Here is a 22,422-nt window from a genome sequence, read left to right as displayed (position 1 = left end):
GACAACAGTTGCTGCGATAGACAACAGTTGCTGCGATAGACAACAGTTGCTGCGATAGACAACAGTTGCTGTGATAGACAACAGTTCCTGCAATAGCTTTACACTTACCTGTAAACTTTACAGGCATTCTGTGACTTTTGTGATTTGTGTTTTGTTGTGTGTGAAAAGCCTAAACTCAACATTGGGAGCTAAATGCAAGGATAAAACATTCTAAATTACCTTTTAGATAGATTTTTTAGCTTGCTGTGATAAAGTGCACATGCATTTATGTAGTGTCGAGAACATCAATATTTGCATTATCTTGACATACACGTACTGCAAAACAATGAGCAACGTAAACTTAATGTGTAATATGTTGTAGCATATTTATTATTGTTAAAAAGTCATTGCCAAAGTTGAAAAGATCTCATTCATTAATTTAGAAATGAATGCATTATTTAAAAAAAAACACTTCAATTCTGCCCAACCACCACATTAAACCAACCAACCATTAGAAATAAGTGGTATAAATTACCACATTTTAACAAATGAATTCATATTAGCTTAATAATATAAGCTATAAGTTATACTCTTTATAATAAAGTTATTCACGTCAAAAAAAATGGTCAATAAATATACACTTGAGCAGAGTCATCAACACCTTTCTCCTCTCTAGTGACGGGACTGAATGCATGTAAATGCACTAGTAAAACCACATCAGACAAATCCCTCCCTTTACGCAAAAAACCTTCCAGTAAATGTACACTCTGATCTTTATATTAATGGACATTCATTCCTCTGTATGGGCCAGGTTTCCCATTAACCTGAGAATTTGTGCTCACGCTCCCACATCCCCTATATCTTTCTACATGCAGAGTTTCCAACAGGGGAGCTTCTCCATTGGACTGCAGACAGTGATGTATCAAATATCAGTGACTGCATCATCCATCCACTTCAGGTAGTGCTGGCTTCCATCATCTATAGGAAAACTGATGATTTCTGGAATGTCATATGGATGCATAGCTCTGGGGGACACACATGAGACATTAAAATATTCAAATTAAAATAACAAGGAAACAGCTATACTTATCTGTAAACTACCATTCAAAAGTTTGGGGTCAGTACGATTTTTTTAATGAAATGAATAATTTTATACAGTAAGGATTAAATTGATCAAAAAAGACAGTAAATATTTATAATGTTACAAAAGATTCATCATATCAGCATTTTAGAATGATTTCTGAATGATCATGTGACACTTTTTTTTTTTATATTAAAATAGAAAATAGGGGTGTAACGGCACATGTATTTGTCCCAAACCGTCACGCTTCGGAACATGCAGTTAGACGACAAATCCAGTCAGTGACTCGGCGATCAACACTTGCAGCAATGCAACGCTGTTTGCTAACCACCACAATAGGAAAAAGTGCAACTTTTACTTGAGCGCTTGAAAACCGAGAAGTCCACTAGATAGTGCGCACAGGTGAATGTGTCTTTCTGCGCTCACTAAATGCTGCTAGGTGGAACAAACTGTAATTTGCACTACTGACTGCTCAAAATGAAAATAAACCAAGCAAATGTGGATTTGTTGGCTTTTCTGGTAACACTTTAGTTTAGAGTCCAATTCTCACTAGGATATTGGCTGTTTATTAGTACTTATAAAGCACATATGAATGGATTATTCTGCATGATCATATTCTACATCCCTTAGTCCTACCCCATTCCTAAACTTAACAACTACCTTACTTTAATGAAGCAAAAGTCATGGTTAATAGTTAGTTAATAGTGAGAATTGGACCTTAAAATAAGGTGTGACCGTTTTTTGCTATTGCATCGAACTCGTATCGAACTGTGACCCCAAAACAGAGGTACGTACTTCTGTGAAGCGGTAAACACCTAACAGAAAACAGTCCTTTTAAATTGTAATATTATTTCACAATATTACTCTTTTTACTGTAGTTTTGATCAAATAAATGCAGACTTGGTTTTAAAAACGTTAAAAAACCTTACCAAACCCAAACTTTTGTACAATAGTGTATAATGATAGTGTTGCTGAAAGCTCAGAAAGTTCAGTTAAATTGGTGAACTTCTGCACTTTCATAAAATGTATTCAGAAACTGCTTCCTTTTCTCACATCTTCTAGGTATGTAAATTGAAGTTTCACCTTAAAGAGCCAGCTTCTATACCACAGCTGGAGTCTTAAAAGCTTCTTGATACTCCACAGTGTTCACATGCACCAGGCGGTTATGGGCATTACATCTTTTTAGGGTCTTTGAATGCTCTGGGCAAATGTAAGTCAAGCATATATATATTTTTAAGTATTTATTTATCCGTTTTGAAATCCTCCCTTATTTCTGACATTTTAACCTATTAATGGATATGCCCTGACTAGTCCATATGATGACAGAATAATCCAGAATTCAATAAACTTCAACAAGCGTCACTCAAATATATGAGGTAGTATGTCTTTTGGCCTGCTTACAGGAACCACAAAGGAAGAAGACTTTTCCCTCAGACTGAGATGGTCTGATGACATAGAAACTGCTATACCAATCGAGAAAGCCTCAATTAACAGTCGCTCAACTTGATATAACAGCCAATTGGTGTCAATGCTGATTTGATGATTGAAGCATTGTGAATAACAACACAAGCTACTGTACATTGTCTATAATGAATTGAAATATTCAAACATTTAACCATTTGTGTCTGTTTACATGTTTATGACTAAAGTGCAAATATCTTGGGTCAAAATGAAGAAGTTTAAGCAATGCTGACAAAAAAAGTACTTGCTTTATGTATGCCACAAGTCTCTGTACCAGAGATGTTCTTGTCCTCACAAGCTGTTAAAGAAATTATAAATTTAGTATAGGTAACATTTTTAAAATTGCATAACCATTATAAGATACAGTTGTATACAACACGTGATATATAACCTTTGCATACACTTTAGAACTTTACATAAAAAAAACTTTATTAACATATTTAAAAAATAAAATATTTGATTTGAATGGTAAATCGGAAGTTTGAATAAATATAGCAACACACCAGCAGTATTTCTGTGGCATCCTGAATATCTCCTTTCCAGTAGTACCTGAAATTAATAAACAATTGATATTTTAGATGAATGATGACATTTAATACTTATGTGTTTTAATCTAATTTAGTTTTACAAGATTGTTTAAAGAGGCAATTATTAGAAAGTAAAAGATTATAAGTTTGTGTATATTAACTTTCAATGTATATATCTGTATGTTGTGGCTAAAGTTACACTTGAGCCGTGGTGTTTTGGGTTTAGAGCTCATAGTGGATGAAAGGTTAAACTCGCTGGTCTTACATAGTGGTAGTGCGAGGAAATATATTCACACATGCTGCCAGCCTTTTCTCCATGATGCTCCTAACAGAAAAAAGAGAGACAGAGAGAATATGTTAAGGCTAAAATATTACAGACATGGAAGATGTATAGCAGCAGTGCAGAAATAAATTAAATTAGGAAGGTTTGCCAAACAGTATGCATGCATTATATATATATATATGTATGTATGTATGTATGTATGTATGTATGTATATATATATATATATAGCCTATATATATATAATATATATATAGTCACTCACAATGAATGCAGAGCTACTAACTACAAGACTATAGCAATATTTTGCATAAAAAGATACAGTAACTTTCAATCAATTAGTTTCATTTTGGGTGTTGGCTCAGAAATGTGTACTACAATCTGTGTTCTACTGGACTATGGTAGATTTGTGTTTGCCAGCTCATTGTTTGGCTTTTAGTGTTTATTTGCTACATCCCTTAGTTGTGCTGTCATCGCCTAACCAACTGAAAATGTCCCTGCTGCCTTTCCCCTTTTCTAATGCACCTGCCATTACCTCATACTTACTACCTTGTGCTGACCATCCTTTCTTTTATACTCCATTACTTGAACAATAGATTACTTTTCTGACATTGGCAAAGCGTCATTCCATACTCCAGACCTTGTGCACTGCCCAAAAATAACATTTTTGTTTGCCCATGCTTTATTAAAGAAAGTGGATTAGTAGATTATTACATCTGAATCAGGAAAAAAAAAAGGAAATGCTCCCTCACTTTTGTGTGGTTTTGAACCTCAAGAATCGCTTGGATGAGCTTACTAGTCTAGAGTGCACTCTAATGACTTAACAACTGTAAAGTGCTCTTCAACAAGAGTATAATGGGAAAATAAATCTAAACTAAATAAAACTAATGCAGCTGAGAGGGAATATGGAAGCTCAGGTTGAGATACTCCATAATATCAACCATGGTCAGGTTTTGCAAGTTCTGTAAAAACAGTTGTGGAGAACCTTGTGGTATGGAAGACAACAGATAGCTTTTTGTAATAATTTCTGAGCCCATAGGCTGGACTTTATTTAATAAGCGTATTTACATGCGCATTCTTAATACGATTATACTTAGATACACGAATGATTACGTTTTTTTTTTTACGTCACTACCAGGGAATAACCTGATTTTTTTTAAATAAGTCTTGTATTTGCGTGTCATGTCTAGTTTTGAGTTTTATTTTATGTTCATGTTTCATGTTACTAGTTTTGGTTTTTGGTTCATGTTTCATGCCCTTGTCCTCATGTGAATCTTTATTGTCTAATCATGTTCACAGGTGTGTCTTGTTTAGTGATTATTAGTCCTTGTGTTTGCCTTGTGTCTTTGTCAAGTATTGTTTGTTTAACCACCGTGTCAAGTCTTTGTTTTGTATTTTGATCATGTTTGGATGTAAATAAACTGCACTTTGGTTCTGCAACTCGCCTCCAGTGGATTCGTTACAGAATACTTGACCAACCATAAACCAAGCAGCTTGTTTGCTTCAACTTTGTCAAGCGGGAAGAGCTATTGAGGATTATGTCAATGATTTTTTGTGTTTCATGGATTATCTGCCCTGGGACGAGATTCAAATAAAAACGTGTTTTCATTATGGATTGGACCATGATCTTGCTGAACTAATGCCCGTAGAACACCCTTGTACACTATGTCAGTGTATTGACTTTATTTTGTTGACTTTACTAGCACAGCTAAGGAAACAGCCCTATAAACCCCCGCTATCAAGCATCTTCCTAACAAATGGTCCATCGTCCACAACATTGACGAACTGGAGTTACTGATGGCAAACAACCAAAACATCCGCGACTGCAGTGTGATGATTATCAGGGAAACCTGGCTACATTCGCTCATCTCGGACCCGGCCGTTCAGCTAACCGGCCGCTCCATGTACCGCTTTGACAGGAATAAAAGTTCCGGTAAGAGCAGAGGAGGGGGGCTTTGTATTCATGTTCATTTGGACTGGTGTACAAGCAGTAGGGTCATACACACATGACTGTGCAGTGGTAGACCCTTTTAGATGCTAATGTTAGCACAGTGCTCTCTCAACTGTACACCATCATAAACAAACAAATGCAGGCCCATCCAGAGGGAGCTTTTACTTTGGCTGGGGACTTCAACCAAGCTTGCCTTAAGACTGTGCTCCCTAACTTTGTACAATATGTACAGTGCTCAACCAGAGGGAAGAACACATTAGACTATGTCTATTCCAACTTGAAGCAAGCCTACAGGGCAGTACCCCTCCCACACATGGGCATGTCAGACCATCTCTCACTGCTCCTGGCCCCTGCATATACCCCCCTCAGGAACAAATCCAAACCTGCCACAAAGAACATTCAAATTTGGCCAGAAGGAGTACTCTCTCAGCTTCAAGATTGCTTTGAGTGCACTGAGTGGAGCATATTTGATCATCTCGATCTACAGGAGCACACAGAGACTGTTCTGTTCTACATAAAGAACTGCACTGACAGTGTTACAGTGGAGAAGCACATCCGGATATATCCCAACCAAAAACCATGGATGACCTTGGGCGTCCAGTCACTCCTGAGAACCCGAAACTATGCCTTCAAGTCAGGTGACAAAGAACAGTACAGCGTGGCGAGGGCAGAGCTGCGGAGAGGCATCAAAGCTGCTTAGGCGGCTCATGAGAGGAAAGTGGAAGACCACCTCGCCAACAACAACACGCGGCTGGTGTGGCAGGGGCTACAGAGCATCACTAACTCCAAAGGCCCCACACCCGTCACTACCATTGCTGACACATCGCTGGCTGAGGAATTGAACATTTTCTTTTCCCGTTTCGAGATAGAGGCTCCACAGACAGCAGCACGGCCACCACAGACCTCCAGTCACAGCACACTCACACTCCAGGAACATCAGGTGAGGCAGGTGCTGAAGACTGTGAACACCAGAAAAGCAGCCGGTCCAGATGGTGTACTCGGAAAAGTACTTTGTGCCTGTGCTGACCAGCTAGTGGGAGTTCTGACTAGGTTGTTCAAACTCTCACTGTCACAGGCTACCATCCCTCAGTGCCTGAAGTCAGCTACCATCATTCCTGTCCCAAAGTCTCCTGCCCCAAAGTGCCCCAACGACTACAGACCTATTGCCTTAACATCAGTAGTCATGAAATGCTTTGAGAGGCTCATCTTGCACCACATCAAGGCCTGGCTCCCCTCAAACCTGGACACACATCAGTTCGCCTACAGAGCTAACAGATCCACGGAAGACGCCATCGCTACAGCTCTTCATACAGCACTTAGCCACCTGGAGGAGCCAGTGAGTTACGTCAGTATGCTGTTCATAGACTACAGCTTGGCATTCAACACCATTGTTCCTGATATCTTGGTGGACAAGCTGATCAACATCGCTCTCTCCCCTCCATCTGTGCCTGGATCAAGAACTTCCTGACTGACCGCCCTCAAATGGTTAAGGTAGGCACCACCTGCTCCTCCACCCTGACCCTCAGCACAGGCTCCCCCCAGGGCTGTGTGCTGAGCCCTCTCCTGTATTCCCTGTATACACATGACTGTACACCCATCCACCCCTCCAATACCATCATTAAATTTGCAGATGACGCTACAGTCATCGGCCTCATACGCATGCAGTGGAGGGGATGAGACTTTCCATAGTTCCATTTCCTAATAAACTTCATTTTTGAGATCTTCGACGTCCACATAATTTTTTCTTACAATGTGTAAAAGGTATATCTTGCTTACTTCTCTCTTTTTTCTCTTTCTTTTTAATGTTTATATATTTATTATATTTATTATGCACTGGCCGCAGATGCACTGCAATTTCATTGTATACTTGATGTGCAATGACAATAAATATTCTTCTTCTTCTTCTTCTTATAATAATTACATAATATCTATATCATACAAAATTATTATTATTATTTTTATTTTTATTTTTTAAGAAAAAGGGGGGCCTGTCATGACTAGTTTTGAGTTTTATTTCATGTTCACGTTTTATGATACTAGTTTTGGTTTTTGTTTGGTTCATGTTTCCTGTCTTATCATGTGATTCCCTTTTCCTCATGTGATCCTGCCATGTGCTTCCAAAGTCTTTTGTGTCTTAACCTAACAGCTTCGGAGTCATTGGAATAGTTATATGACTTTTTTCGGGTTGAATGGTGGTCGTCTCGCACCCCCCAAGCGCCTGAGAGCCGAAAAACCACCCTTGCAACTTTGGGCCGGCGTTCCCAACGAGAACGTTTCTGAGCCAAATGAAGATAAAGATGTGTTCTGGTGACTGGCGTGTTTGTTGAACCAATCAGATAAGAGTAAACCTAGAGTCATCGAGAAGCTCATCTGATTGGCTACATGAAGAAGGTGGACCCGCCCTCCTTTTCGCTTGCAAAACTCAATGAGTGAGAGAATCGTGCCAAAACTGGAAGCGCAGGTAAAAGAAAGACGCAACTGTACAGATCGGGTTTTTCGGGAACTTTTTTGCCTCATGTACACAACAAGTCATTTAGACATTTGCACCAGTTTTTGCAATTAATTTTACGCAATTAATCTGTTTTGCAGTACCTGACTCTGTTGCTTTCGGTTGCAAATTGCTGTTCACAGGCCTGCAATGCTTTTGGCCGTATTTGTGCGCAAAAAACGTACCAAAAGTGTAAGCGTGGAAAAATGGAAGTCAGAAGAATACAGATCCTATTTATTTTGCGTTAGCATGAAGCTGCAGCTTCACAATACATGAATTACACTTACGAATAACAGTAAAATGCTGCAAATATTTTTTTCTTACACTTGAAAGGCGATTTACACCTTTACAAATCTTCTCGTGCATGCAAATTTAATTTACGCTTGCAATCTTATGTACACTTTCACAAATCTTACCCTGCGCATGCGATTCTTTATGGCATCATATTACCTTCATAAACGTGACAGCGCATGGTTCGTGGTCAAAATGAACACAGACTGACATGAAAATATAATAATCTCACCATAAATGCATTTAATTAAATAAAATGTAGTAATCTCACCATAAATGCATTTAATTAAAATGTAGTAATCTCACCATAAATGCATTTAATTTAATACTACTATTTTTGACAGTCATCAAAATGGCAAACACTTGTCTCATTCATGGAGGTGGAAAAACAAGTCCTTTGTGACATGCAAGATTTATTGTATTAAAATTTAAATGCAAAAGAAAAGGCATGAGAGTCGGCTGTTTTTATCAATTTTAAGTTGTAATTTAAAATGTTTGCGATTTTAATATAAGTAGGCTACATGGTTAAAATTTTACCACTTGCTTGAGCAACTTTATACTAATGGCAGTTGATACTATGCTCTTATATATATATACATACACTCACCTAAAGGATTATTAGGAACACCTGTTCAATTTCTCATTAATGCAATTATCTAATCAGCCAATCACATGGCAGTTGCTTCAATGCATTTAGGGGTGTGGTCCTGGTCAAGACAATCTCCTGAACTCCAAACTGAATGTCAGAATGGGAAAGAAAGGTGATTTAAGCAATTTTGAGCGTGGCATGGTTGTTGGTGCCAGACGGGCCGGTCTGAGTATTTCACAATCTGCTCAATTACTGGGATTTTCACGCACAACCATTTCTAGGGTTTACAAAGAATGGTGTGAAAAGGTAAAAACATCCAGTATGCGGCAGTCCTGTGGGCGAAAATGCCTTGTTGATGCTAGAGGTCAGAGGAGAATGGGCCGACTGATTCAAGCTGATAGAAGAGCAACTTTGACTGAAATAACCACTCGTTACAACCGAGGTATGCAGCAAAGCATTTGTGAAGCCACAACACGCACAACCTTGAGGCGGATGGGCTACAACAGCAGAAGACCCCACCGGGTACCACTCATCTCCACTACAAATAGGAAAAAGAGGCTACAATTTGCACGAGCTCACCAAAATTGGACAGTTGAAGACTGGAAAAATGTTGCCTGGTCTGATGAGTCTTGATTTCTGTTGAGACATTCAGATGGTAGAGTCAGAATTTGGCGTAAACAGAATGAGAACATGGACCCATCATGCCTTGTTACCACTGTGCAGGCTGGTGGTGGTGGTGTAATGGTGTGGGGGATGTTTTCTTGGCACACTTTAGGCCCCTTAGTGCCAATTGGGCATCGTTTAAATGCCACGGCCTACCTGAGCATTGTTTCTGACCATGTCCATCCCTTTATGACCACCATGTACCCATCCTCTGATGGCTACTTCCAGCAGGATAATGCACCATTTCACAAAGCTCGAATAATTTCAAATTGGTTTCTTGAACATGACAATGAGTTCACTGTACTAAAATGGCCCCCACAGTCACCAGATCTCAACCCAATAGACCATCTTTGGGATGTGGTGGAACGGGAGCTTCGTGCCCTGGATGTGCATCCCACAAATCTCCATCAACTGCAAGATGCTATCCTATCAATATGGGCCAACATTTCTAAAGAATGCTTTCAGCACCTTGTTGAATCAATGCCACGTAGAATTAAGGCAGTTCTGAAGGCGAAAGGGGGTCAATCACAGTATTAGTATGGTGTTCCTAATAATCCTTTAGGTGAGTGTATATATATATATGTATATATATATATATATACACTGTATAAGTAGCATTGAATAATACGTTGTTTAAATTGTGTTTATACGTGAATACGTCTATTAAAGAGTACATGTGTACAAAGAGAATCGCAATGCTGACAAAACTTTTTTTTTATTCAAAGTTGCATGATAACTTCTGGATTTGAAATACAAATAGTGAGTAAATGTGTTTGTGGTACAGCCGCGGATCAGTTACACACTGCAAACACAGCATATGTGAAAGCACTATAGAGTGTGCTGCTTCTGCACCACAAACGGAGTATGAAACGGGCGTAGGCTGTAACTCAATTCCAGTAACATACAATAAGCATTTTTTTCACCAAACGTGTTAAGACGCACAACATCTCACAAAATTGTTGGTTCTGACAGTTTTATAAGTAAACCCAGTTGTCCACAGAACCGCAGTAGGTCCAGTCTTCTTTATGTCAATGTGGACAGAGCTAATTATCACTACGTATCTATATATTTCTAAGGCTGCTTCCAAATATGCATACTTTCCTACTATAAAGTAGGTGAAAAACAATATGTGAAAAAGAGTAGAATGTCCGAATTCATAGTGTTTTCCTAAAACAGCAGGTAAAAAGTGCCCTGATACAGTAACCTATTACTTCCAGCAAGATTCTGAAGTGCACACCCAATATACATTTCACTATCCCATGAGGCCACAGGAAAGGATTTGTGAATGGCAGTGGAGCAAAATTCATACTATTTAGATTTTAGAGCAAATGTTTTAACGGTTGCAAAGCAAAAAAGAGAGTATGCGATTACAGATGTAGCGTTAAAAAAAAACACCACCACAATATTGTCTCTATTGTTGCAAAAAAAAAAAAAAAAGAAGTGATTATTTTTATCTCTAGCTTTATCAGTACAGATAAGAGGGACTTTGTCCTTAGGTTGGAACCAGCTTTATCATCCAGGCATTCAATAAAAGAAGAGATGTCTTTTAACTAAACTTCCTTAACCACTGTTGCGTTGATGCATATTTTATAATTATTAAAAAATAAAACATAGAAGTGCATGTGATCATAAAATAATTTAAAGGATATCACTTCACTGTGAGTGACAACCATATAGAAGTATCAGTACTAAGTAGTGTGTCTGGTTGTTTCACAGATTGTGGTCTAACGCCTTAGCTAAACGTATAGGTTCTTTTGACAATTCAGCTTAAAAACAAACTCTACATGTAACAGTCAGTGACATACAGTACAATAAATGTCTTGTCACATACAGGCTGTAAACATAAAGCACCATTATCACCTGATGGCTAATGCAAAGGTCACTTAGTACTAGAGAATCTAGAGAAACTAGAGAATTTTTTCTTTACTCATTTATTTGATGATCTAATAATTACTAATATATTTATAATCATGGAAACTGAGAATATTTTTTTATATTGCGAGCTAAGAGGATCAAAGCTTTTAAAACTTCTTCAAAATTTCTTGACCAACTTTTTTTTTAATCTATTTTTTAATCTTTTTTTTTTTTTTTTTTTTTTAAAGGGACAATGCACATTAATTACCATTTTTTGTTTACACCCAAAATGTAAATGCGCCAGAGTTAGCTAGAGAGCTAATTTTCATCTGTAGTCCCTTGGCAGGTCGACACAGCATCATAATACAAAAAGAATACATGTAAAACAGAAAACAATTTAAGAAAATAGATACATAATAATAAGTACAATACAAAGAAGGGCAGTACCTAAGATAAGATAAACCAACTATTAATGATTGCAGTTTTGAGTGTTTTTAATCCATTTCTTAAGTGTAAATTTAAATGATAAATAGCTGGTGCTATTAAATTATATTTAGTAATAATATTGCAGTGGTGATAGCTGATAGGTTTTTGATCTAATATTTTTAAGGTTTGCTTATAAAGGGTTTCTATTGGTTTAAGAGTTGTCACATTTGCTTGGGACCAGCTTGTAAAACAATATGATATGTGAGAAAAAATCATGGCATACATATAAAGTTTGGCTGCCTCTGTGGTTAAATAAGGCCTTATGTGTCTGAAGTTAGCCAAATTATATCTAATGGTATTAGCCACCTTTTTAACATGCTTTTTAAAAGTTAAATTAGAATCTAAAATAATACCAAGGTATTTAAACTCAGACACAACCATGAGTTTTTCTCCTTCAATAAAAACATCAGCCTGCTGTGTGCACTTGTGGACCTCTTAGAAAAGAACATACAGACCGTTTTGTTAATGTTAAGATGCAGATCTGACATTTTTAGCCATTCGGAAACATGCACCAGTGCTTCGGTTAATTTAGTTGCAGCCTGTTGTTTGTTCTTTGTATGCAAATAAAGAACTGTATCATCTGCATACATTTGTACATTAACAGATTGACAGACTGAAGGCAAGTCATTCATGTACAGGCTAATCAAGATAGGGCCCAATACTGACCCCTGGGGTACACCAATATTACAATCGAGATATGAAGAATAAGAATTACCAATATGTACACTCTGTTTCCTGTTAGTTAAATATGACTCCATTCATGGCCTCATCTGAGAAATGAAAAAAAGATAATTTTGATAATAGTGTCCGGTGATTCACAGTGTCAAAAGCCTTTTTAAGGTCCAGAAACACTGCACCTACTATCCACCTTATTTTTAACGGAAATACGGACGCAGCCAGTTGACGGTATTTTGTGCGAGACTTCCGGTCAGGCACGCCCGGTCACTGGCGAGCGTTGTTCGTAACAACAAACTCATCGTTATGGCTTCGAGGAAGACCGGGATTGTTTGTGCAGTTAAAGGTTGTCATAATAACTGGCACAAAAGAAAGATTTACTTGGAGCAGGAGTGTTTTAATCATCGAATTATTGACATTTTAATAATCAGGCGCCCTATACGACCGGCGACACACTGGCTGCGTGGCGTTTCTGTTGCGTGGTATTTTCTATGTCTTTGCACACCAGAAACGTCTCTGACGAGGGGTTGCTGCTGCTAGGTGACATGATAAGCCTCATTGGTGATATATTCGACATATGGGGAGAGAGTTGTGGAAGGCACTTAATGTTAAACATAAATATATAGCAGCAAAGACAACGTCGGCAGTATTGACGGCAAAATAGGTATATTTCATAATATTTCGTTCTGTATTGACAGGTGCAATATTTGAAAATCGATAATATATATTTTTTACATTTAGCCTATATCTGCATTTATGTCAAAACCTAAATTCAAACATCAAAATGTCATTTATTAATATGTATTCATATCAAAATGACATACAAACATATTTTCCTATTCTATTTTGCCTGGAAACGCTTCCGAAACGCTTGCGTGTCGCGTGAAAAATAGGCATCGATTCTATTTCTAGCATGCACGCGTTTTCCCAGTGCAAGTGTGCAAGCTCTAAATTAACCTGTTAACATGGGAGCCGAAATAACGGACACGCCACGCAGCCCATTTGAAGAAACGACCGTATGTTTGTTCTTTTCATTTCGTGAACACAAGACCTACAGAAGACCACCCGATACCAGAAAAGTGGCTGGGCTACGAAGTCTGAATAAAAACTCCAAGGAGAAACAAAATCATTATAGTAACCCCTGTATAAAATCTAGTCATCATGGCATGATCATCATGGCATTTATTTTGTATGATTTATAATTATTTATAGCCATCTACTTATTGCTATCATGTGCTTTGGTTGCATTCTGATGACATTATTAATACATTTGACATGACAAAATAGCCTACCTCCATAGATATATTAACTTAGTCCAGCGCTGGTTCGACCGTGTTTAGGGCGGTGCTGAAGGCGCCGGCGAAGTTTTGACAATCTGCCAGCTAGATGCATGAGTGTTTTCAACTAGGTCCAGTACCCGACCTGGGTGAGGCGGGGCTTTAGTTCTTTGTTGTATTCATCTGCTAAGGCATGTGTAACATTTTTCTGTCAACTCTGCATAATCCTTCGCAATCGATATCGTTAGTTAGCCCAGAGAAGCGAGGAAACGGAAGTGCCGCACAAAAACCGGAAACTGGACCCATATTTACTTCCGCGTTCGAAAATAAGGTGAATACCACCCTCATCTAATTGTGACTTAATATTTTCAAGGAGGAAACAGTCAGCTGTCTCTGTAGAGTGGTTTGTGCGAAATCCAAATTGCATTGGATGCAAAGGGGTGTGGCCCAAGTTTAGATGTTTTTTCAGCTGTTCTGCTACCCAGCAGATGTTCTGCTAATTGTCTATTGTGATGTTAAATAAAGCACTTTGAATTGCCATTGTGTATGAAATGTGCTATATAAATAAACTTGCCTTGCCTTGCTAAATAAAGCATTAAAAACCAGAGTATTCCAACATGTCAGTGGGAAAATTACAGACACATCCTCTCATATTGTTACTAATGCAGCATTTAGAAGAACCTCTAACTTCAGAACGAGATGAGAACACATTTTTATTATTTCTTGGGTCAAGAAAGTCTGCCACCGCACAGGTTTTAGCACGTCCCTGCAGCCATGGGGCACTTTGATGCTCATCTTGCCGCTCCGCCACACCTGGCACGAAACACAAGCTTTCATCCAGAGCATGTGCAATAGCCCGAAATGGCATACCGTTGGCGCAGCTGCCATTAATCCCAGTGTTTTTTTAAAACACTTAAGGGGTGGCGATCTCCCTGGCTTGAACATGGCGAGATAACTGATTATAGGATTATAGCGCTCATGAGACTAGCCAGAATTAAACAGTCATCCATATAGTTCAGGATACAAATTCAATTTGATTTCAGAGGGGACAGTGCAGCATCCATGCATTTTGTGTACATAGTTCAGAACCAGGAACTGATAGGCCACGCCCTCGAAGGAGAATCTCAGAAAGCCATCTAAATGTGGAAGTAGGCACCTCTCATATCTACCGAAATTAACCAATTCCCAGGTTGAATGTGTGCGAGGATTTGTTTTACGGTGATCATTTAGAAAGAGCAGCATGACAGAACACATGCAGTTCAATGGTCTCAAATCCAAAATAGGTCGGAGGGCACCAATCTTTTTTCAGAACCAGAAAATAACGGCTGTAAAAGTCGCTCTCTCGATCCTCGGAAGGTACCACCTCTATCACACGCTTCTCTAATAGTGCATGTTTCTCTGTGCGCAAGATCGGAGCATCTTGTGGCTGAACAGTAGACCTCATCGCCGCTGAAGCGGGGTCCTCTGCAACAAAATTGCAGAGTCTAGCCACTTAACACACTTCTCATTAACCATTCTGAAATGTCAGGAATCGCTCACCAAGCAAGCTATGTGACACAATTGATTCTGGGACAGGACTCCGTGACCAATCCTCTCTCCGAGGCTGTAGTCAACATGGCGTCATCGTTGTCCTCCGACATGCCAAAAGACACTGTGGGCTCCTTCAGAGGGGCAGAATGAGTCTTCGACATAAGTAACAGGGGGCTCAGGTGAGTGCAAGGTATGCGGGAACTGTGCCGACGTGAGCTCGTCTCCTGAGAAAGCAGCCTCAGGCTGGTGCTGCTTCTTTCTCCGCAGCTCCACAGTGGTGGAGACTGGAGAGGGGGAAGCACATTCACAGGCATTTTATCACAAACGACGATGGCGATACGGAGACGAAGGATCCTAACGCTCATCTCCTCATAGTGGGGGCAACCATTGCAGTTTCCGCATGGGCATGACCCAGGTAAAGTACACACGAGTTGTGTCGATCCGGAAGCTCAATAGTTCCTGAGCTAGAACGGCACTGCTTCAAAGACATCTTTTACAAAGTCATCTTAAAGTTCGCTGTAACGCAAAAGGGAAATAATCCACTTGATAAGGCATTGATCAACGGTGAATACAGGCTCAAGTAGACAGGTGTCATGTAACGAAGGAGAAAGATTCTAATGCAATGACATTAGCGGTGTCTTATATAGTGGGAGCTCCCGCTCTTTTTTGCGCACTTGAACGTCATTGGCAGGCACGATGCTCAAGGCACCATTCAATAGGGCTTCAGTATTCTAGGAGAAGGGGTTTCCCCATAGCGTCATCAATGATGCAATGCTGAGAGAACTGACCTGGAAAGGGAACACATTTTCTTTGGTCCTCAATCCTCATATGCACATGTCTGCTGTCACAAGTGTGGTTATGTGGTGATATCGTAGGGAAGGCAAATTAATTGTAAGTCCTAATATTAATTGAATAATAAAACTATAATAATAATAAAAATAATAATAATAATTTAATAAATGAATGGGAAACCGAGTCATTTATCGTCTTGATATTGTCAAAGGCCTCAGCCATATGTCTGACTATCATCGATACATGTTACTATCGTCGGAACAACCCTGTTTCTAACGCCCGTTTCACACATGCTCCGTGTGCAGTGTAGCCTGGGTTTCCCCATGCTGCCTTGCGCGCAGCACGATTTTATTCACACTGCTAGGCAGCCTGGACACCATGGACCAGATTTTCCCCTCAAAAAGGGAACCAATCACAGAACGGGGAGGGAGCAGCAAGACGATGACAACGTCTATGCGACACACCGAAGCAGTTTGTTTATATCTATGGATCCAACATGGCATCAGACGCGAAGTTACCTTTCGATGCAGCCTTAGATTCTAAGTAGTTTAGAACGCACGTTTATTTCGTCTTCTTCCTCATCGAATTTCTGTCGCTCTACATACGTCATCTGGTATAATTGAAACGATTGGCTATGAGCTACGTACAGGCGCATTTGATAGACATTCGTAGCGCCCAATCAAACGGCTCTGGGCATTCGTAAACCACACCTCAAATAGAGAAAATGAACATGTGGTTCCCAGACCACGTCTCAATGAGAAGCATAATGCTGTACATGGCTGTACCACAAAAACATACTCACTATTTGTATTTCAAATCCAGAAGTTATCAGCAACTTTTATTTAAAAAAAAAGTTTTGTCAGCATTGTGATTCTATTTGTACACATATACTCTTTAATAGACGTTTAAACACAACTTAAACAACGCATTATTCAGTGCTACTTCTATATAGAATTAAGTTGCTCAAGCAAGTGGTAAAATATTTAATGTAGCTTACTTATATTAAAATCGCAAACATTTTAAATTAAAGCTTAAAATTGACAAAAACAGCAGACTCTAGTGCCTTTTCTTTTGCATTTAAATTTTAATACAATAAATCTTGCATGTCACAAAGAACTTGTTTTTCCACCTCCATGAATGAGACAAGTGTTGTTCATTATGTCGCCTTGTTGAGGTAAATCACTGTGTGCAGTGCGTATGCGGAGCAGGAGCAGCACGCGCTATAGTGCTTTCACATATGATGCGTTTGCAGTGCGTAACTGATCCACGGCTGTAGCCTACCACAAAAACATACTCACTACTTGTATTTCAAATCCAGTTATCAGCAACTTTTATTTAAAAAAAAAGTTGTGTCAGCATTGCGATTCTCTTTGTACACATATACACACAATTTAAACAACGTATTATTCAGTGCTACTTCTATATAGATTTATATATTAAGTTGCTCAAGCAAGTGGTAAAATGCGTAAAATGCGAACCATGCGTTGTCACTGTAATTCAGCGCGTACAGCACAGCAAAAATAGACTCGGTGCGGAAACGATCGCTGCACTGCTGTATACACACAGCAACTGGAACGGATCGACGGACTGTATCCACGTGCAGTGTGAAAGCTCTGTTAACATGGGTACGGAAAAAAATACGCACCACATACTCCGTGTGCAGTGCGTATGCGGTGCGTGTTGCAGTGCGTATGCAGTGCAGGAGCAGCACGCGCAATAGTGCTTTCACATATGCTGCGTTTGCAGTGCGTAACTGATCCGCTGCTGTAGGCTATACCACAAATACATAGCCTACTCACTATTTGTATTTCAACTTTTATTTAAAAAAGAGTTTTTTGTCAGCATTGCGATTCTCTTTGCACACATATACACACTTTAATAGACGTATTTCACGTTTAAACACAATTTAAACAACATATTAAATGCATTACTTATATATAATTATATATTAAGTTGCTCAAGCAAGTGGTAAAATATTTTGACTTGTACTTATATTAAAATCGCATAGCCTACATTTTAAATTAAAACTTAAAATTGACAAAAACAGCAGACTACCCTTTCGTTTTGCATAATTTAAATCTTTATACAATAATTCTTGCATGTCACAATAAGAACTTGTTTTTCCACCTCCACGAATGAGAGACGAGTGTGTTCATTACGTTGTCTTGTTGAAGTAAATTGTATTTTCCCTTGATTTACGCCGGTCTTAACGTCTCAGCATTGCGATGCTCTTTATACATATACACTCTTTAATAGACGAATGCACGTTTAAACACAATTTAAACAACGTCAGCCTATTATTCAATGCATTACTTCTACTTATATTAAGTTGCTCAAGCAAGTGGTCAAATATTTAACCATGTAGGCTACTTATATTAAATCGCAAACATTTTAAATTAAAACTTAAAATTGACAAAAACAGCCGACTCTCATGCCTTTTCTTTTTCATTTAAATTTTAATACAATAAATCTTGCATGTCACAAAGAACTTGTTTTTCCACCTCCACGAATGTTGTTCATTATGTCGCCTTGTTGAGGTAAATTGTAGCTTTCCTTGCTTTACCCTGGTCTTAAAGTGAAAAAAGTAGTATTTAATTAAATACATTTATGGTGAGATTACTATATTTTATTTAATTAATCGCATTTTTGGTGAAATTACATTTTCAGGTCAATCTGTGTTCATTTTGACCACGAACCATGTGCTGTCACTTTAATTCAGCGTTTGCAGCACAGCAAAAATAGACTCGGTGCGGAAACGATCGCGGCACTGCTGTATACGCACCGCAACTGGAACGGATCGACGGACTGCAACCGCGTGCAGTGTGAAAGCTCTGACCTGTTAACATGGGTACGGAAAAAAATACGCACCGCATACGCACTGCAAACGGAGTATGTGTGAAACGGGCGTAACGCTCTATATTTCTTAACCTTGTTTGTGTTTGCGCATGCATGTAACTTACTGTACCTGCCAATATCTCTAGCAGTTTGTTCAGTAGGACAGTTGACAAGCAGCACAGAATGATATCCGGCTACAAAGCTTCCTGTGATGGCAGAATGAATCTGAACACCCAGGGTCTTCAGCACAGGGTATAGGGCAAGGGTCAGGACTAAAATCTACATATGCACACAAAAAAGAAGGACCATTTAGAGAGAACAAAGAGCATTAATACAGTCAAGCATGGTGTATAGTACTAAAATCATCTAATATCATAAATCCCCAAGGATTTTCTAGAATGTATGTAAATGTACATTTGTGTTATTGTCCAAGTGAAAATGCAAAAGAAAATGCATCGAAGAGCTGCTTTGAGAAAGGGTTACACAAAAATGTTTATATTAAATTTAAACATTTTTCCTGATATGAATGTAATGACTGAGTATAATTGGAACAAACTACTGTTTTCCTTTGGAAAAACTGCAGATGCTTTTGCCATTATTATACTTTTTTTTTTTTTGGATAGTAAATGAATCAACTCAATTCTCATTCATGCATGAATAGTATTTATCAGAATTTTGAATCATGCAAATACCATATTCAGAATATCCTACCCGAACTGTATTTTATTAATCTTTATCTGTGCTTGTGTAAACACAGGTAATTGGGTTATATTAGATACATGTGAAAAGTCAAGCGATCAAAGAAATGGATGGTTCACCCAAAAAATGAAAATCACATCATCATTTACTCAATTTAATGTTATTTCAGACCTGTATGAATTTCCTCTGAACAAAAAAGATGATATTTGGAAGAATACAACATTGGCCACCACTCAATTTTTATTATATGGGGCAAAATAAATAAATAATTTCTTCTAAATGAAAGTAAATAAATAAACTTTAATTCTTCTCCAGAACTCACAAAGAGATCAAAAATGTATTGTATCTCACTGTGTTCTGGCAGAAATTCAGAAATGTTGTGAAATGAGTTAGGTTTTAAAAAATATATATATATGAACATGATAAATAAATGTAGCCTATAAATTAAATTACTAATTACAGTATTAAAAATGCAGCATAATAACTGGCAAGAGTTATCATTCATCTCCAGTACTTTCATTAAAAAAAAAAAAAAAAAAAACAGAAGGTAAATAAAATTTATTTCTTTGTTTATTCCTATTATATGAATATTCAGGATGTGGATTCTGAATAAACCCTTAATGAGAAAAAGATAAGAATATAAACGTGGTAACTTGACACAAACAGACACAACACATAACTTTGCAAGCAAGGAAACAATCCTCAACTTCAACCATTAATTTGAGGATCCAAGGAAGGCACTCATCAGCTGATCTTGAAGAATTACTGCTGAATGCACAACCGCATCTCTCAATGCATTATCGTGTTCGATGTGAAAAGAACAGTGAGGGATTATCCTGCGATGACCTGACAACAGATTATATAATTTGCCACAACAATGTAGCATGCTCGTTCAGCTCTTTGAGAAACAATGCTTGCTATTCAGAAGTTAGTATTACATTTAAATTGTAGCCTATACATTTCGCTTAACACAATTTCTCACACACAATAGTAGCAAATGATGGAGATATTGGAGCAGAAACACATTTTGAAACAGTTCACATCATGCTCTTTTCTTTGAAGAATTTCACGTGAGCTCCTGATATGTATAATTATTTACTCACAGGGCTATACAGTTCAACAAGTTTAGGCTACGCTGTTTTTTTTTAAAAAAAGGCAAAGTAACAACATTCAAATTTAAGCATGTCAACAGTCTGCTGTGTTCAACTTGCCAAGCACGTTCTGCTCAAGTCTCTCTATATAAATGTCACGTGTCAAGAGAAATAAAACTGGATTTACCACGCAAAAGACCACAAATCCCGATCGAGGGACAGCCGAAGACATAATGCCCTTTGGATTTCGCTGGCAGAAGCAACCCGGTTTGGTCTCTTGCATATTTATTTAACAAGAGTAGAAGTTACATCACCCGTCAAGTGTAGGCTTCTGTGCGCAAAACAGTTCGCAGGGTGTTCAGCAGGTTCACCCCAATAACACATCAAAGTGCGTCGGACAGTTTCAGTCAGGGCATTTCCCAAAGCGGCTGCGTGTCGCGCTCGATGCTGATTGAGTGACGCTCGTATCCGGATCCCGGCCTCCAATGAAGAGCGGTGCACGTGTTTCATCATAAGAGGATTGAAAACCTAATAAACTTAAGTGCTGCTTCTGACTGTTTGTAGTTTGTTTTGTACTACAATTAATGTCACTATGGCTTGTTCGATTGTTTATTCAAATTAAAACAGTCAATTGTATGTTTACAAAATTTCATTTACAGATATGTAATTCATTTTAGTGGTTTGTTAATTAACTTTTTGTGTATTATTTATTATCCCCTGAGGTTGTTGAAAAGGGCAAATGAGAAGGCAATGCTAACCCCGTGGACCTGACAGACACAGCAAACTTCCTACGCTAAGCGTTAATGATTGTTATGTCTCCTTGTTTTGTATTTAAACACCATAACAGTGGGTGATTACAAGTCATACGGATACAGAATCTTCAACAACCTCTAGATGTCGCAATATGTTGTGTTTTGAACAGTGTATGGTTTTGAAAATATGGGTTTTCATTGGCAGAGAGCACCGATGTAGTTACATTACTTACTCACAAACAGTGCCAATGAATTGTTCAACTGTTAACTTAATAGCAAAAAAAGTAGTTTAATCAGCATATTTAGCAGAGGGGGAAATAAAATAAATTTTTTTTTTTTTTACAAAACTTGTAAAACAACAAATGGGATAATATAAATACTAATATTTGTGATTTAAATTGTTATTTATTTCAATACACATGGATACTTTTAAAAGTCCATCAACTGAGGAAAAATGCAGCCTTACTATGCCAGTTAAACCTTACTACTTATTTCAGCTATATATAATTCCAGAACAGCCTTTTGATGATGGTAATACACTCTTTGAAACTTTAGGTAGAACTCATGGAATAAAATAAAATGCTTTACTTTGAAAGTAAAGAAAAAAAAATCCTTTAAATTGCTGATGCGTTTTATTTGATCATTTAAAAAAAAAATCAGCAATCAGGTTTTTTTTTTGTGTGCGTCAGACAGAAACATGGAAAATGTATCTGTGTATCTGACAAACCACTGACCCAATTCCACCCTCGAACTTCCTCCATCTTCAAACCAACCAAGTCTACAGCTTCATATTTATAAATTAAAACACATGGGGGTAGAATGTTGTCTTAGTTTTGTCTTATGACTGTAATTCTTTTCACAACATTTATTCTGTATAAACTAAGGCAAAAGGGGGGGAAAAAGAAATAACTTTATGCAGTCTTCACTGGTCTAAATTTTAAGTACAATCAGAAATGTATGATGACTCTTTATAAGCCCTTATGGTGGAAAATAAAAGTAAAATCTGGTGGGTGTTGAGAACAATTTAATGGTTATCTAAAAATAGCATTGTTTTTCATTTAAACATTGAAACATTTCTCATATTGTATATGTTTGTGGGTGACAGAATATTAGGAATAAA

General features: G+C 38.0%; 1 protein-coding gene across 1 annotated transcript; it reads right to left on the bottom strand.

Moving 5' to 3' along the window:
* Positions 1–342: 342 nt before the first annotated feature.
* On the bottom strand, positions 343–21,031 carry LOC311294417 (protein CutA homolog). The gene is made up of 6 exons (XM_084415293.1): positions 20,738–21,031; positions 18,891–19,039; positions 3,314–3,373; positions 3,025–3,070; positions 2,770–2,819; positions 343–1,004 (listed from the first exon to the last, which is right to left on the bottom strand). The coding sequence occupies exons 1-6, from the start codon at positions 20,831–20,833 to the stop codon at positions 902–904; spliced, it is 504 nt and encodes a 167-aa protein (XP_084271419.1). The 5' UTR covers positions 20,834–21,031; the 3' UTR covers positions 343–901.
* Positions 21,032–22,422: the final 1,391 nt, after the last annotated feature.

Source organism: Rutilus rutilus (genome assembly GCF_951802725.1).
Source record: "Rutilus rutilus genome assembly, chromosome: 7".
NCBI lineage: Eukaryota > Metazoa > Chordata > Actinopteri > Cypriniformes > Leuciscidae > Rutilus > Rutilus rutilus.
Note: the sequence above shows the minus strand (reverse complement) of the source record. Positions and strands in the feature narration are given on the sequence as shown.